The sequence below is a fragment of the Aethalodelphis obliquidens genome, unplaced genomic scaffold, assembly GCF_003676395.1.
Source record: "Aethalodelphis obliquidens isolate GAN/ISIS:26980383/991018 unplaced genomic scaffold, ASM367639v1 scaffold16, whole genome shotgun sequence".
Classification (NCBI taxonomy): domain Eukaryota; kingdom Metazoa; phylum Chordata; class Mammalia; order Artiodactyla; family Delphinidae; genus Aethalodelphis; species Aethalodelphis obliquidens.
This window is the reverse complement of record NW_020837960.1, coordinates 21871963-21890747: the sequence shown is the minus strand read 5'-3', so window position 1 is coordinate 21890747 and position 18785 is coordinate 21871963. Positions and strand designations below refer to the sequence as shown.

The window sequence follows — 18785 nt, the reverse complement described above, 5'->3', positions numbered from 1 at the left end:
ATAGTATTAAAATAAATGTCACCTTTCTTTTTACTTTTTAATGTGGCTACTAGAAAATGTAAAATTACATATATGGCTTGCATTTGTGTCTCATATTATATTTCTGTTGGACAATGCTGCCTTACAACAATTCTGACTTATAACAGTCCTGACAAGGAAACTTCATAATTTTTAAGTCATCAACCCTAACCCTAATGTTCTCCATTTTTAAATCCTTCCTTTTGAACTACAAAGAACCTAGCTCTTTGACCATAGATGGAGACATAACAACTTACTGAAAAATATCTAATGCAGAGGGAGGGCTTTATTTCTAGAGTGGCTTCTTAATAAATAAGATCCTCTGATTTTGGAGTCCATTAACTATCAATATATTTTATTCTTTAACATAATAGAAACATGCATCTAAATTTTAAAACCAAATATACATTACTTAAAAAATTTTAATCTAGGAAAGAAAGATTCAAAAACATGTTTGATAATTTTAATTCTGAAAATACAGTTTCTTTAAAGTTATTTGGGAAGATTGTATGACATCTCTTTCTACGGAGATAACAGATCTTTGCAAATAGACACATGAAAGTTATAGAGACTATAAAAATGAACATCTACTGGAATAATTATGCAGACTCCCACCATGAACAGAATTCACACAGAACCCAGTACTAACAGTAAGTATTCTTTCAACAGTATTTACTGAGTACCTATGATGTGCCAGGCACTCTCTTTGCTATACAATAAGCAAAATCAGATGGGAGTCTTGCTCTTGTGGAGCTTACGTTTTAATAGAGAAAAAGAAACATTACACAAATAAAACACTACAGATGTGACAGGTGCTACGAGAATGGCTTATGGCACTGCAGCAGCATACAATCAGGGGCATCTGATCTGGTACAGAGAGTGAGGGCAGGTTGTTCTAACGAAGATCTGAAGGATAAGGAGAACTTGATGGAGGGGCAGTGGGTGGTGAGAAGGAAGAATCCGCACATGGAGACTCAGGTGGGCCAGACCGTAATATCAATACTGATACTGCCTATTGGTATCCCTCTCAAGGCCTTGGAAGGCACCGAAAGGCAATGGGAAGCAGAAGAGGTGCATCTGATTGATCATGTCTAATTTCTGAAGGGTCCCCTTGGACTGCAGCATAGGAACTGATGTCTTGGATTGTGGTGAAGATGAAGAGAAATGAAGGGACATAAAAGCTCAAAACAACAGGCCTCGGTCATGGGCTGGATATACGGAGGGGCTGTGGGGAAGGCTGTAATGACGCCAAGGTTTCAGGCTTCTATGTGACTGTTATTCCCTAAACAGGCTGGGAGCCGAGGCGAGGTCTGGGACAAAGAGAGGCCGAATGCTGCCTCAGGTTCATTGAGACGGTGAGTCGTCATCTTAAACATGACCACTGGATTTAATCATAGGAGGGTAACTAGATGTTTAGATGGGAGGACGGGTGAGGAGTGAGTGGGAAGCGAAAAGATGGGGACACTGAATATGGACCCCTTTTCCAAGAAAAGGTTCGCTGTGAAAGGAAAGAGGGCTAGAGTTGAAGGGGTGCTGGGGGGCAGGGGTCAATGGAGAGGGTGTTTTTCTAATGGCAAGAGAAATTTAAACTTGAAAAAACTGATGGGAAAGATGTGGTTGAGAGAAAAGGCTAAATACGCAGGAGAGAAAGTAAGTGAACAGGATTGGGTTGTTAGAAGGTGGAAGGGGATGCAGAGGCCCAAGGGCTGGTCTTAGGCAGGAGAGGGAACCTACTCCTGCAAAAGAAAGGAAAGGAGAGAAAGTGGGCACCCTCTTCTGCTTTGATATGTCTGAGCTTTTTCTTTTTACTTTGAAGGAAAAAAAGGAAGCTTAAGGAAACAGGATGTTTTCAGGCCTCTCAATTTATACTGTCTACAATTAAAGTAAATATGTAACTTTATACCCTATGTTTGGTTTGAGGTAAATAAGAACCAAACTAGTAAGGGTACAGATTAAGTTTACATATATAAGTGTCAATTTTGTTTAAACCTGGATGTTCGTTATGGGACTACAGGGCTGCTGCCCATTACCTGGAGAAACTGCTGTATAAGATACACCAGACACATTCCGGTTAGGAACCTACCATCGTTCAATGTGGAGAGATGAAAACGTCCGTGACGCTGCTTCTCGAGTTAATAATTTGAACCCACACTGTGTATCCCTGATTCCTTTGACACAAAGGAACCACACCAGAAAGTGGAACCCATACATGAGAAGAGTACGGAAGTAAGAACGCTGAAACAAAGACAAAATATAAATGACTTTTCTATTTATCTATAAAGGAGACATTGAAAACACCTGGCTGTAGACAACTGCAACTTAATACTTAATTGACTGGGTAGATCTCACACATGAACGCCATTGTTCCATTAGCTGCACAGGCAAAGTCTATTCTAGAAACTGTGAGGACGCCTAATGCTTGGAGCTGGACAGAGGCTAGAAAAGTAGTTACTCACTTTCTGGAGGTGGAGTCAGACAAGAAGAATCACAATGCCTGTGAAAGTCAGGGCTTCAATGTGCCAGAAATGTACCACAGCAGTTGGAGGGCTGCTCTGAGCCAGGAGAACATCTCATTCACCTTATATTTTGTGCCCCAAACACATTTCAGTTTCAAAAAAAGGTGAGTTACCAGAATATCTTGGAAAAATGAAACACTAAGATTTCAACCTGAAGTATGATACCTAGCTAATGAGAATGCGATAGAAGAGGTACAGCAGAGTGTCACAGACTAGAAAGGAGTTTGAAACAAAAACCCAGTGTCTCTAACTATGACAGATATTTCTGATTAAATATATTTTAACAGGAAAGTTCTTTAATACTTTGGATATTAAGCTTAAGTAGTCTAATCCTATCTGAGAATTCATTATTGTTATTAGTCATTAATTTTATTATTAGTAGTAACATGACACATATTCCATTATTCATTAAAAAATGCAAACTTTAAAAAAAATCATTAACTATCACTGAATTCAAGACTTTCATATTTAGGATTAAAAAAAGATAAGATCTCTTAAAGTTTTCTATAATTATGGTAATAGACCCATGGAATGATATTTACATATGCATATAAGCAAACCAGTAAGAGTCTATGCAGAATATTTAATATCTCATCCTACTAAATAAAAGTCCTTTCCTCCTTTTGGATTTTCTTTTTCATTATTGTAATCTTTAGTATTGTTCTTCATTCACATGTCTTTTTCTATCACCATGGAACAAAATCATGACTCAACAGTGAAAAAATGATGGGAGAAAAGCCACGGAGCCGAGCAGGCCTATATTTGAATCCTGGCTCCATTAATAATTAGCAGGCTGTGGGCTTCCCTGGTGGTGCAGTGGCTGAGAATCTGCCTGCCAATGCAGGGGACATGGGTTCGAGCCCTGGTCCGGGAAGATCCCACATACCGCAGAGCAACTAAGCCCGTGCGCCACAACTACTGAGCCTGTGCTCTAGAGCCTGTGAGCCACAACTACTGAGCCTGCGTGACACAACTACTGAAGCCCACGTGCCTAGAGCCCATGCTCCGCAACAGGAGAAGCCACCGCAATGAGAAGCCCATGCACCACAACGAAAAGTAGCCCCCGCTTGCCGCAACTAGAGGAAGCCCGTATGCAGCAACGGAGACCCAGTGCAGAAAAAAATAAATAAATAAATTTATTAAAAAAAAATGATTAGCAGGCTGACCTTGAACAAGTTACTTCCACTCTCTAAATCCCACTTTTCTCATCTAGAATGAAATGCCTGCCTCACAAAGGTACTGTAAAGTTTAAATGAGATAATATTAAAGCCTTTAACCAAGTGTTTGGTACAGGAAGTAACAGAAACTTAATAAACGCTTTTAATAAGGGAAGAAGGCTTGAAAGCTCACTTTAACCTCCTGACCACAGTTTCACTTGTGTAATAAATAGGGCAAGAAGGGAAGGAAGAATAAAATACTTACCTATAGGGTACGTAAAACAAACTCTTTGAAAAGCTCTAGCACTTCTCACTGATCACCTAGAATCGTTAGTTATGTTTTGATGTAAGAATGTCTTACCTCTCTAAGCAGATAGGGCAGAAACCTCATCTTAAAATACTTTGGGAATCTCACAACAGCTTGCTCAGTGCCTTTCATTTAAAATATTTCCAATAAATACTGGTTGAGTGATTAAACCTCCAAAAGAGCATTTATGCTTAGGAAAGGAACAAACAGAAATCGAAAGACAGAAAAATAAAAATTGGCCTTCCCTGGTGGCGCAGTGGTTGAAAGTTTGCCTGCTGATGCAGGGGACGTGAGTTCGTGCCCCAGTCTGGGAGGATCCCACGTGCCGCAGAGCGGCTGGGCCCGTGAGCCATGGCCGCTGGGCCTGCACGTCCGTAGCCTGTGCTCCGCGGTGGGAGGGGCCACAACAGTGAGAGGCCCGCGTACCGCAAAAAAAAAAAAAAAAAGGTAGAAAAATAATACCTATAAACTATTCTCCTTGAATGATTTTTAACATGATTTAGATGAGCTTACTAGTAACCAAATGAAAATATTCATGACTGCTTTTGCTTGGATGCTAATAGAAGATTTTTGTTTGTTTTAGGATAATGGCTATTTTTTTAAAAAACAGAAACATGTTGAGTTCACATGAGGACTTTAACTTATTTGATTTCTAACATATTGAAAAGCATAACAATATAATCTACAAACAACTGGAACTTTCTTTAATTTTTAAAACTTGGCAAAATATCTTAGAATTTAGAAGACATCTAAAAACATACTACAGGATAGACTTATTTAGTTAAATGAAGGTAACAAAGTCATAGAATAGCATTATATGAACTTCTGAAGTAGATATTTAAAAACATTCACTGCTTTAATATTAACAATCATCTCTAATGTTTATGAAATGTAAACAAGGAATTCAGGTGAAATTTAAAGCTGACTGGTAATTTTATTATCTTAAAAAGAGAAGTTAAAGAAGTCCTAAGACTGAAGCAGACTCTTCAAAAAAAAATCTAAAGAGATCAAACAAACAGTAATGGATTCTATTTTGAATCATTTAAAAATGATAAGTTTGAGAATACCCAGACAATATAAACATGACTGTTTTAACTGTTATACAGAACACATGGGCATATGAACACTTTTAAGGATGCCTGAAAGACTCCAATGGTGCTGTATCATGCATGTTTGTCTTCCAAGAGAGCAACAGAACAGACGGTAAGATTAACTGAGAATATGTGTAAAGGTATTTAGGACAGATAAGACTGAAAACTACACAGTTAAGCTACTGAAGTTGCTGTTTACTATCTTGGTTAATTAATACTTTTATAATTTTCTCACTGTCCACAGATCGATCACCATGCAGGATCTATATTACCTATGGCACATTAAGAGAACACCCTAATGGCTGAGAAGTGGAAGGCCACGCCGCACTTTCTTGGACACGTGGCAGATGGTTGTGTTGCCCCTTGGAGATGACCTTCTATAAGACAGGTATAGTTCTGTGAGAATCACCTGGACTTGAACTACAAGCCTACTCAGCAGGAGTTATACGTAGCATCTGCAGAGGACAACTGCTGATCTCTAGTCAGTGGACCAGTTTACCCTTTCTTTCTAGAGTAGCAGCCAATTCTGTAGGGTCCAAAAGCACTATGTCAGTAACTAAGCTTTACAGATGGAGGAATGGATGGATAGATGACAAGATAAATTATAAACGCATAGATCCTAGAATAGATCCCTTGATGACTGGTTAAAAGCATCACTAGGTAAAAGAAGGTTCAGACCATAGCACAGCCTCATCTTACTATTCTGGAAAAAAATTCAAAGAGTTTTCAACCAATGGAAGTTCTAAGTGAGAGAATTTGCACCGTTAAAAACAAAATCAAAAACCACAGTTCTTTTCTACTGCCACCAACAATACAGGTCCCAACTGTTTCTTGCCTAGATTACTTCACCTGCTTCCTAATTACTGCCTCCTATTTCTCCAACCCTTTTTCCTTTCCAAGTAGATAATCCTCTTTTCCCCTATCTATATATATATTTTAAAAAAGGACCAAATTTACTCACAAAACCCTTAAGTTAACATCAGTCTATTTTCATTAAGTGTTTTTTACACAATTATACTGTATTTACAATATCATACTGTTTTTTCTCCATACAACCTAATATTTTAGTATTTCCCAACATGATTATACAGTCTCCATTATCATCTATTTTATCACTGCACGATATTTCGTCCAGGGGAAATATGTACACTTTCTAGTGTTGGGATTTAGTATTTTATAGTTTCTAGTATTTCACAATGATAAATAATGTGCTGAACATTTCGCACATGCACTTTTTCTTTCCTTATCTCTTGTGTATCAGTAAAGTGATGAAGCTGGACTAGCTAATCTCTAAACTCTTTCAGTGTTAAATTTCTAGGAGTTTGATTCTCTATGGTTAACAGATTAACCTTTTTGAAACACCAATAACAGTCCATAGGGTTATAGAGTTACATTTGGACTAGATGCTGAAGATGTTAAAATTATTTATTTCTCAAAAAAAGGAGGGGCTTCCCTGGTGGTGCAGTGGTTGGGAGTCCGCCTGCTGATGCAGGGGACATGAGTTCGTGCCCTGGTCCGGGAAGATCCCACATGCCATGGAGCCTACGCGTCCGGAGCCTGTGCTCTGCAACGGGAGAGGCCACAACAGTGAGAGGCCCGCGTACCGCGAAAAAAAACAAAAACAAAAAAAGGAAAGTTCAGGTTTCCACATTTGAGCAAAATCCTTAAGGGATTTTATGACTCTGCCATCAGTATATCTTGGGGAAAAAATGAGAATATTTTCATGTCCTACTTCAGAATCACTAAGGGAAAGGTTCAATCTTTTATTCCACTGGTTTTCAAACTCTGGTATGCATAGGGTGACCTGGGAAACTGTTAAAAAGGCACATTCCTGGTCCCGTGGCTAGAGTCTGACTTAGTGTCTGGGATTGGCCTAAGAACATGCATTAAAGGAAAAACAAACAAACAAACAAAACACCCCAGATAATTTTGACCTTGCACTGAAAATATGGCTTTATTCTTGATCTACTTGACCAATCTAGTAGATGAACTGTTAAGAATATAATGGACAATTACGGAACTTGATACATTAGGTCTACGTTTTCAAGTGAAAAAATAATTAAAATAGAAAATACTACATAGAGTAGTTCCTTATTATATTTTTTTCCTCAAAGTTACTCCAGCTTCTTAGCCTGATCTGTAAATTACAACCTGAAGAAGTTAATGTCTTCAGTGATTTTTTTGAATATACTAAAAAGGGCAGTACAACTTTACAAATCTGAAGGTATAATGCTTTTCTAAGAGGAACAGTTAAAAACAAATTTAAACTTTGAATAAAACTTAAAATATAGTACTTAAGTGTGCTGACATGAGAAAAACTAAAGGCAAGTTGATAGGTTCAAAAATGGATCATTTGGAGAAATTTGCCTTATATAATAACTGAATGGGGACTCTCTTTGTGTCTTAAAAAAAGAGCTGCTTGTATCCAAAATCAAAGTGAAGTCTACATCCTCCCTGTATACTCATGAAAAAAAAAAAAAAATCAATTCCTGAATATGCTAATCCTTTCTTCTGAAAGGAACCTCATCTTTATGAGATTAAGTATGAAAGCTTATCTCATGCTAATGTATATGTAAAAAAGGAGAAAACTGATCCATGATGAAAGCCTCACCTGAGCAATTGATTGTTTTTCCAAATGAGCTCGAGATCCACATGCAATAGCCATTTGATCCTGAGGAAAAAAGCAGTGAAATAAGTATCATTAATAAAAATATTTATTTTCAATGTGAATACCTCATTTTTTAGAAACTATTTTTTAAAAAAGTAACATTAAATATCTTTAAAGGTTTACTGAGGAATTCAGAATATGTACAACTTAAACAACTCTAATTGTATTTACCAAGATGACACTATTCAGGGCTAAATATAAGGGGCATGCATTATTTCAAAAGTCATATATTTAAGTGATTTTTCTAATTGAAAATACTGTATCAATATAATTATAAAAAAAAGTAGTAGTATTAGAAAGAAAAGGGTTATCTGTAGATGGTATTTTATATATAATCATTACATTATGGAAACCCAAGAATATCAACTGAAAACCTACTACAAACAATAAGAGAATGTAAAAAGATGAGTGGGCACAAAATGAATATATATATAATATTTTACCCTTCATATGTACAAACAGTGATCAGAAGATATAATGGAAGAAAAGACAGTATTTATAACATGAATAAGAAAAATCTATAAACTTTACAAGAAATGTGGCAAGATCTAAATAAAGGAAAGATATAAAGGCAACCAAAGGAAACAAAAAAATCCAGCCACAGAGGGCATGCCATGACCATGGATGAGAGGATGCACTGACAGCACTGAAAAGGCAATGCTCATTAAGCTAATCTTTAAATTTAATGCCATACCAATGAAAACATAAAAATAACTTTTCATTGATTTAGACAAGCTGATTTGGAAGTTAATATTGAAAAATAAAGAATGAAGAAGAGCCGAGAAAATTCTAAGAGTGATGAAGGACTAGCTCCAGAGGATTTAAAAATACATCATAGGGCTTCCCTGGTGGCGCAGTGGTTGAGAGTCCGCCTGCCGATGCAGGGGACACGGGTTCGTGCCCCGGTCTGGGAAGATCCCACATGCCGCGAAGCGGCTGGGCCCGTGAGCCACGGCCGCTGAGCCCGCACGTCCGGAGCCTGTGCTCCGCAACGGGAGAGGCCACAGCAGTGAGAGGCCCGCATACCGCAAAAAAACAAAAAACAAAACAAAACAAAAACTCAACGTTTATAGTAACAATGCAGTAAATTGGGTTAGGATTAGAAAAAAAGATGACATCAGAACTCCTTTCCTTTTCAGAGGACCTGGATTTATAAGAGGAAGGTTCAGATTTTTTTTCCAGTGTATGGTTTGGTTCACCCCCTGACTTTGGCTGAATCATTTAACTTTTCTTTGCCCCACCACAGAATGACATATAGGCAGCTAACAATCTGACACCTTCCACTCTCCCTCCCACTCTTGGGTCCCCAAGGTAGAGAAATAATGTGGGAGAAATATATCAAGTCTCCGTAGATTCTCTGGAGAGAACTAGGATATCAAACCCAAGAATTTCACCAGTTGGACTTTTCTTTTAGCTTATCATGATTTACTAAGAGATGAAAAAAGACATACTTTTTTTAGTAAGAGTGAACATGTAACATATCCAAGAATAATTTAATAATTTCACTGTCCAAAATCACTTTGATTTTGGACATGCTCTACATCTGTGTCAGCCAATAAGGTAGCTACTAACCACATGTATTTGCAATGTGGTCAGTGAGACTGAAGAAGTAAAATTTTATTTAATTTTAATTGACTTAAATAGCCACATGTAGCTACTGCTTTGAACAGCACAGGTAAAAGGGATATTTGCAAAACTGATTCTTTTAAGAATGATATTAGTTAATTTATTTAGTATCTTGAAAAAACAAATGGGAGTGGGTGATGGTGGAGGAAGAAACAATATTTCACAAACTATGAAATTAAATAGATATTTATTCCTAGGAAGAGAAATATGAGATGAATTTTTATAATTATTATTAAATTTTCTGGGTTTTGGATGTTCTGCTTTAATAGGTTTTCTATGTGTGGTGTTTTAAATTGTTTACTTTTTGAATGATCAGGAATTATTTTAACAAATATATAATAATATTTTAACAAATATAATAATTAAGTTTAAATCTGGTCTATTTCATTCATGGATAGTTCCACTGATTGATCTTATTTTGGCCCTCAATTTGTTTTCTTAAATCTGCAATTGTCATCTCACCTTCAAATTGCCTGTGTTGCTGAATTCTTACTTTCATTAAGTATTATTTCTTTAGCAAAAATACTCTTGTGTAATTTTATCCTTTTCCTTGGATTACACTGGCTTTCAGATGGGGTTTATCTTCCTTTTGTATGAAACTTTCTTTAATTCTTTTTCTGTAGTAATGTGTTGGTGTAGCTGCCATTTATTTCTTTTCATTTTGTCATGATTAACATGGGTAGCTCTTGTACAGTATAGGTGAATTCTCCTTGATAAACTTCTACCTTTCGTGATACCTATTTTTCCCTTCTGAACCAGAGTCTCAAGGCCTGAGGATTATACTTGGTGGTGGCGGGCAGTACCCTAAAGCTCTATGTAGCTTTCCTGGGTTATCTGGGTTCCTTGCTGTTGTGAGATTTTGTCGTACCCTGTACAAGGACAAGGGTACACTCCTCTGAGGAATGGATCCAATCACGTGGATCTGTGATCAACTCAAACCCAGTCTGAGGCCAGGACAATGATGAGCCCTAGCAATTTCCGCTTCTGCTAGAATCCGGGGATACGGTTGTCTATGGGTGCTAACTCATTCTTGAAGTCTGATTCTTTCTAGATTGGGAATATTTTTAAAAACGCTCAGAATTTGATAAATTCATCTTCTTTCTCTAAATGGCTTTTAAGAGGTGGGAATGGCACCAAGATTTTCTATCTTTCCTCAACCTCTACTTTTTTTTTTAAAACAAATGTTGATACTGGCTTTATTCATAATTGCCAAATGCTGGAAAACAGTCCAAATGTCCTTCAACAGTTGGACGGATAAAGAAACTGTGGTACACCCATACAATGAAATATTACTTAGTGATTAAAAGGAACAAATTGCTGATATACGTAGCAATTTGGATGAAAGTCGAATGTATTATACTGAGTGAAAGTCAACCTCCACTTTCTGAAGTTATGGCACGAACTTACACATAATCTTTTTTTGAGAGATTGCTGCTTGTGTTTTGTTTTTGTTTGTTTCATCAAAAACAAGAGTCTGGTGATCCAGTTTCATTTCACATCTTTACCCAGAAGTCTCAGTCTATGCTTTTAAATAAAAGACTTAGCTAAATATGCATGATAAATATTAAAACTCTGGTAGAAGTAAAGCAATTTAAAATTGAGATGGACAGAATATTAAATAAGTAATTGTCAAGTGAATCTCAGAAAATCAGCAAATGTTTATAATAAAATATTAGCTCTTCTGTGGGACTGTATACAGGAATTTCACACCAAAAAAAAAATCTCCCAATTGTTTAACTTACAGGTAAATATCATTTTAACTTTACTTTAGACCCCCTCTATTCTTTAATGAATATTGTTTAAACTATATTCTTATACTCACAGGCCAAGGCTGTAGATCATTCAGTCCTTTTTCTAATTTCTCAATATCTGGAAACTTTGTGGCTCCATCAGCATCTGCCATGAGGATCTTTTCTCCTCGAGAACTGAATACACCCTGGATTTAAAAATTTCAAAGAAAACAAAGTTGCTTAAAATCAAGGTTAAATTTGGTGACATATGAGTTTGTTAAATTCGGTGACATATCAGTTTGTACTTAAAATACCCAAGAATTAAATATTAGGTATGAAATGGCAGAAAGAGGCCGAAGTTCACTGAACGTAAATTACATTGATAAGATCTTTCCAAAAGTAGCTAATGTCTATTTCATGATTTTTAAAACTTTGTGAAGTCATACTATTAATACCTTGGAAAATATCAAGATAAGAAAATAGATTTGGATAAGTTAAAGATATGCTGCATCAGTAAGAATAAAAATGTAAAATATCTATCATAAATATTATATCTGTATTGTATATATATTATGCTGCATAAAAGGGATCAGGGGTCCTTACAGCAGCATAGGAAGAACAAAACATAGATAGCTTTGCTATGACATGCATCGTAACATGATAGATCTTCACTATCTTTTATTATGGAATCTAAAGTTTTTAAATTAATTGTTGAATAAAGAAATGTGGAATGTCACTAAAATTTAGAAAGTATGGATATATTCAAATGTTATTTTGCTATCTGAGGCATCTGACACTTAGCAAAATTATGCCATTCAATTTTGAATTGATTGGTCTTTTGGGCAGAATATGGCTCTACGAGTGTATATTTCACTCAGAAATAAACTATGCATCAACTCTTCACTTGATCTTAGCCAAAAGGCTAAAAAGTGATTTACGCATCAACTCTTAATTTCATGGTGCATGTGAGTGAATACAGTGTGTCTTAAGTGTAAATATATTTATGGTTTGATACAGAATACAGCTTTGATGTCACTCAGCAGTGTGGCTATAGATAAGATGTATGTATACAAATCTAGACAAATTTGATCAATTATTGTATAGTATAAGGCTAATTAGTATCTGTAATTTTCTTTATCATATCTGTTAGAATATGGGTAAAAAAGCAGAAATAAAAATGTTATATTTAATCTATAAACATTATTAAGTTTTGGAAAAGAGTAAACATTACAAGGCACAAAATCTGTAGCTATACGTTTGAAATAAAAAAAACGATAAAGGACTATTTCAATGATACCTGATAAGGCTGAACTGTAGGTTGTTACACAATATTAATGGAAAATTGCCTTCGCCCTCAAACTTGTTTCGGCCACCTCATCGTTTTCTTTAAAGGGGGCTTTTGAATGCCTGCTGCTCTCACATCCTATCTGGATGGCCTCCACTTCACTGCCAGACTTCTTGGAAAAGAGTCTAAGTTAGCTGCTCCCACAGTTGTCCATTCAGTCACACCCTCTCCCCTCTGTTCTTTCTGATTTTTCTTCTTCCTCATGTGCCTCTTTGCCCCAAGGCTTGGTTCTTGGCCCTCTTTTCCTTCTATACCCTCTTCCTTGCCAACTGAATGGCTTCAACTCTCAGCTGACACATGTGGATGACTCTCACACCCTCTCCACCAGGCTATTCTGGATACCACTACTTGGCATCTCAAACTCAGTATGGCTCAAACTCAACTAAACATATTGTCTCTTAAACCAGCTCCTCTTCCAGTGTTTCACCTCTTCTCTAACGACATCCTCCCCCTCTCAGGTACCCAAGGCTACTTACTGGTAACTCATTGCTCTCTCCGATCACCTGACACAATTCTACCTCACTTTGCATACCTCTCATATTCGTCTCTTCCTCTTCCTCTGTTGTGTCACCATCATAATCCAAATATTCATGGTACCTTGCCTACACCACTGTGCTGGCTGCTGTCACTCTGTCAATGGTGAAAGTCTAGCAGCCTCTAGCCTGAAGTCTGTGATCTACACCCACATAACCCTCCAGCGTATCTCTAAAGTCAAGCCTCATGTACCACTAGAAGTTCCTTTGTTGTGTCTTTGTTCATGTTCTCCTCTGCAAGCTCCCTGCCTCGAATTTTGCCTAGAGAATTCCTAATCCTCCTTCAAGAGTCCATCCAGAATTTATCTCCTGTGGGAAGTCTTTGCTGCTCCTCCCAGAGCATTTATACTGGAGCATTTATAACACTAGTGAACTATGATACCCTACGGACAGGACAGGTATCTTTCATCTTGGCATCTCTAATGAAGTACGTGGCACTTAGTGAGCACTCAAATGTGGGCTGAATAAATAAATGAATGGGTGCATTTAAAGCCCACGATGATATTGCATCAATCTTATTTTCTTTTTCTCCTTTCTGCATATCCTGTGACCCTGTCAGAGAAAACTCACTGCTTCTAGTACATACCCCAAGAGTTCCTACTTCTGTCTTTTCTTGCTCTGCTGACTGGCATGCTCTTCTCTCAAATCTTTCTCCATATGGGATCAGGGAGGTGAAGAGCATGATTTCATGGTTAAATCAACCCAATCCAAATCTTGCCTTAATATCTATGTGACGTTGAGTAAGTCACTTTACCTATCTATGTCTCAATTTCCTCATCTATATAATCAAAATAATAGGACCTAACTCACTGAGATGATGTGAGGAGGTTTAAATGTGATAATTATGTTGAAGTGGTAAATTTTTGCTGTTCAGCTCAAAATAATCAGTCAGCAAGTGGAAGCCAGTGTTCACCATCGTTGGAGGCCTGGCTTCAGGGACATATCTTTTGTGAAGTTTGCTATTTTACTCATGTGCCCAAGGTTGCTAGTTACCTAATACCTATTCTTTTCTTCTTCCTTACAAATGAAACCCTGATTTGGCCGAGAATGAAAATGTCAGAAAAAGCATCTCTCAGCCTTCCTTGGAAATAGGGGTGGCTCCGTGACCCTGTTCTGGCCAGTCACTGGGTGGAGCTTCTGGGAAGGTTCCTTAGAAGGGACAAACTAACTGGCGTGCGTCTTTTGCCCTCTACCCTTCCTGTCTGGAATGAGGAGGTAATGGCTGGTGCTCCCGCAGTCACTTTGTATGCAGGTGGGCAGGAGGAAGAGGGAGCGAAAAGGCAGGAAGCTGGGTTCCTGAGGACACGGAGTTGTTGAATGAGCCCTGCACTGCCTACATCTAGACTTCTTTGGGAGGCACAAAATAAATAAATTAACCTCTACATCATTTAAGGCACTGTTGTTTGGATTTTCTTTCACATATCTTGCTTTTAGATCTTTTTCAGTGTATCTTGATTCCTACCTGATATGCCTCTGCTGAAAGTAACCTCTTCTTTGCTGGAACTTCTACTGTACCTCATCTGTGCCTCTCTCATAAGTACAATCACCTTTTGTATTAGACTGCAAATTACATCAGGAGTGACCATATCAGATTTATCTTTTTCTTTTCAGTCACACTGTGCAGTTTTTGGGGATCCTAGTTCCCAGACCCCTGCAGTGGAAGCATGGAGTCCTGACCACTGGACCACCAGGGAAGTCCCAGATTTATCTTAATTCACACTACCATGTTTTGCATAGCACCTTCATATAGGTAAAACTCAATACATGAAAGCATTTTGTAAACTGCAAAAAATCATGCAATCATATTATCTGGTAACTATGTCAAAGACACATAAGAGACAGAGGGCAATGTTTTCAACTTTGAACAAGATAAACATTTTCCTGAGTCACCCAGTATGTTATAGATATGGCATGATATTTTTTAATTGGATATTATATGTACATATATGCATGAAGTTATTATTAAAAGCAATTTACCACTAATTTGAAAGACTAGTATTTAACTAGCTGGCTGTAGGACATACATGTACTGTAATCTGCAAAAGAGGTTATTCAAAATACCTTTATATTTCAAATAAAAATGCTGAAATTAGGTATTACCATCCTAATAGCTCCGCCTTTCCCACGATTCTTCACCAGCGTTATCACTCGAACTTTGTCACTTCCATATTTCTGGCAATATTTAAAAGCTACCTGTCAAATTATATAAAAGTCAGAATAAAATAAATTTGAATTCCAAGACAGCAATATAAACTGGGTCTCTGATTTTGGCTTAAACACTGCTATTCTAATTGCCCTCTCCTTGTGACTAGATTATACCCACCGCACATTTTGGTGGCCGAGAGGAGTTGTTGAATTCCTGGTGCCAAGATCCGACACTGACCTACTAGGTCGAAGTCACAATTCACTTTCCTGCAGAGGAAACACCAGAACAGGCAGTGGCCATCTCTTATTCTCTTGACTTTTTTGCCTAGGCTACCAAGCTGCCAGAAAAAGTAAAAATAAAACCCATGCTCTAATTGACTGGTACACATTTTTGTGTGTGTGTGTGTGTTACGCGGGCCTCTCACTGTCGCGGCCTCTCCCGTTGCAGAGCACAGGCTCCGGACGCGTAGGCTCAGCGGCCATGGCTCACGGGCCTAGCTGCTCCGCGGCACGTGGGATCTTCCCGGACCGGGGCACGAACCCGTGTCCCCTGCATCAGCAGGCGGACTCTCAACGACTGCGCCACCAGGGAAGCCCTGGTACACATTTACGATTGGGCTCCCAATACTGCCTAATGACCTGTTTACTTGTCAGCAACTGACCTCATTCCGCAGAGAAGCTGTTTGTATCCTAGACCATTTTCCCCAAATCTTCTCACTCGAATTCCTGGCTCTCAGCAGATAATCATCCACGATCTGTCCTCTTCTGAATCTTCAATCTCTTCCTCTTTTCTGGGTCCTCAGCCTCTAATATGCTCAAAACTCCAGCATCTTAAACATTTTCCTTTGACTTCACTATTATCTTAAGCGACTGCCACTACTCTTTGATCTAGTATCAAAGTCATGAAATGGTGATCTGTATTCGCTATCAACATCTCTTTGTCCCTCATTTAGACTTCAAGCCATTGGGGTGTGGCTCATGCCCTTTGCTTTTCCACATCACCCTCTGCAGAACCTCTTCATCACCCCTTGCCTCTGAGGCTCATTTCCATAGGCAGTTGTGAAGTTATTTTTTTTTAATTTTTATTTATTTATTTTTGGCTGCATTGGGTCTCCATTGCTGCGTGTGGCCTTTCTCTAGCTGTGGTGAGCTGGGGCTACTCTTTGTTGCGGTGCACGGGCTTCTCATTGCAGTGGCCTCTCTTGTTGCGGAGCACAGGTTCTAGGCATGCGGGCTTCAGTAGCTGTGGCATGTGGGCTCAGTACTTGTGGCTCGCGGGCTCTAGAGCACAGGCTCAGTAGTGGTGGCGCACAGGCTTAGCTGTTCCGTGGCATGTGGGATCTTCCTGGACCAGGGCTCGAACCTGTGTCCCATGCATTGGCAGGTGGATTCTTAATCACTGCATCACCAGGGAAACCCCTGTGAAGCTATTCTTATCTGGTGTTTGCACTCCTGTCTTCAGACTCAGCTCAAACACCATTTCTTCTTCCTAGCTTCCACGCCCATCGTCACCTTCCCCAGGGAAGAAGTATAATTCTAATAAGTATTCCTAATGCATTTTCCCATTCAACTGTTACTTCTCTCATCTGTAGATCAGATAGATCTCTCATCTGTAGATCTGTAGAGCCTTCCCACTAGGAACAGGCTCAAGACTCCGGGATGCCTGAAACTTTCCTGACTTCATTATTATTAATAATCAAAGTCATGGAACAGTGATCTATATTTGCTATAAATCACTCTGCACCACTCATTTAGTAATGAACTGTACCCCTCCCCACTTGGCTATGAGCTACTTAAAGCCAAGGATTAATATATACGTGTATATATATGTGTATATATGTATATATGTGTGTGTATATATATATATATATATATATATATATATTTTTTTTTTTTTGGCTGCTTTGGATCTTGGTTGCTGCGTGCAGGCTTGTTGCTACTCTTGTTGCGGTGTGCAGACTTCTCACTGCAGTGGCTTCTCTTGTTGCAGAGCACAGGCTCTAGGCGTGTGGGCTCAGTAGTTGTGGCATGCGGGCCCTAGAGCGCGTGGGCTCAATAGTTGCGGCTCACGGGCTTAGTTGCTCTGCGGCATGTGGGATCTTCCTGGACCAGGGTGATCCCTGTGTCCCCTGCATTGACAGGTGGATTCTTAACCACTGTGCCACCAGGGAAGTCCCAAGGATTAATATTTTAGTGCCTGACACACAGCCTGGAATTGATTAATATCAGTGAACAAGGGTAGCCACCGTCCTTTGTACATACTCTTATTATAGGACTGTGGTGGCACTGTTAGCTGCTTACCCAACAAACAACACCTCCTTCCTTGCTCCTTTGGCCCCAGTCTGCATAGTGACAGTGTGTGCAGTCCTAGGAGATGAATCATTATTGGTCCAAATCCTCTTTACCATGTATTTATACTTTCCGAGCCCCTCTTGCAGGCAAAGGTGGCCATATCACCAAAGTTCTGCCTCATGGACTCTAGGGGAGGTCTGCTGGAGGGTGGGAGCTTCTTGTGAAGATTTTTATTCCTGGTTATAAAAGGAGAGAGGCACACAAGAGAATTCTTAATGTCCTGACTGTCTCAACTGCCTCAGGATCAGTGATATTTGGAGCTGTGCCCATTTGATGATGAGGGAGAGTGTGGTAACTGAAAAGACAGGGATCCAGCCACTTGACACTGTCCAAATGCTGAAACAACAATGTCCAGACCTTCTGGCGTATGAGATAATCAAACACTTTCTGTTACATAAGCTCCCCTCATGAGACACTTTCTAACTGATGAAAATATCGAACACATTGTGCTCTATTTCTCTGGAGCGTGTCTCCAGTATTGGATGTGAAGTCCTTGAAGGCAGAGGCAGGGCTCCATCTTTGTATTTTAGCACCAGTCCTACTCCTTGACTCATGTTAATGGCTCAAGAAATGTCTATTCAGAGAACATTTATTTGAGTTGCTGATGTTTATTCTGGGGTGGCAGAAAGCATGATAGTCATCATAAGACCCAAACCAGGAAGATGAAGTCACTGGGCATGCAGCTGAGTGCACTGAAAGGCACTTGACCAGGCGAGGATGAGGGCTCTTTCTAAAGGGGACGTGATCTGGCTTTGAAGGAAGCAAACACCACTGAGGCCCACCTGCTTGGCTTATACAGACACTGACACTTCACAGTATGCCCTGCAGAACACGGCAGCAGCTGACACTTGCTCACCATTTGTGAATTCAGCTCACATGGAATGCTTACCTTTCTGGCATCTTATGTTATGTGAGGGTATAATAAATATCTCTGTACAAATGCAATACTCTCTTATTCTGTACTTTGGCATAAATTTTACCCCTTAGTTTAAAATTCCTTAAGAACAAGAACTATATCTAAATTTTTTCCCAGACCCCTCGGAGAGTGAAACGTGTTACGGGAAGATAATAAATACTCAACTTAGGGGAAAAGAGTTCCTTTTTCTTTTTTAAAAAAAAAAATTTTACAAACTATGATTTCAAGTTTTCTGTTTCTCCCAACCTTGGGAACAAGTGCGAACCTCTCCCTCTTGGATCCTTCCAGAGAGCAGCCTGAGACTCACATGGCAAAAGGCCTTGAAGGAAATACTCTTCAGGAAAAGCTGCTTCTTCTCAGCGGGGCTGAGGCTGCTCTGTC

At 38.9% G+C, this 18785-nt stretch overlaps 1 protein-coding gene across 4 annotated transcripts in view; it reads right to left on the bottom strand.

Moving 5' to 3' along the window:
* The window catches only part of ALG5 (ALG5 dolichyl-phosphate beta-glucosyltransferase), a 36311-nt gene that overhangs the window by 10068 nt on the left and 7458 nt on the right, over positions 1 to 18785 (bottom strand). For all 4 annotated transcript variants that reach the window (XM_027116494.1, XM_027116493.1, XM_027116495.1 and 1 more), the window contains 4 exons: positions 15092 to 15184; positions 11206 to 11319; positions 7701 to 7760; positions 2102 to 2253 (listed from right to left, as the gene is read on the bottom strand). In XM_027116494.1, the coding sequence (XP_026972295.1) occupies positions 2102 to 2253; positions 7701 to 7760; positions 11206 to 11319; positions 15092 to 15184 (419 nt within the window). The remainder of the gene's footprint in view (positions 1 to 2101; positions 2254 to 7700; positions 7761 to 11205; positions 11320 to 15091; positions 15185 to 18785) is intronic.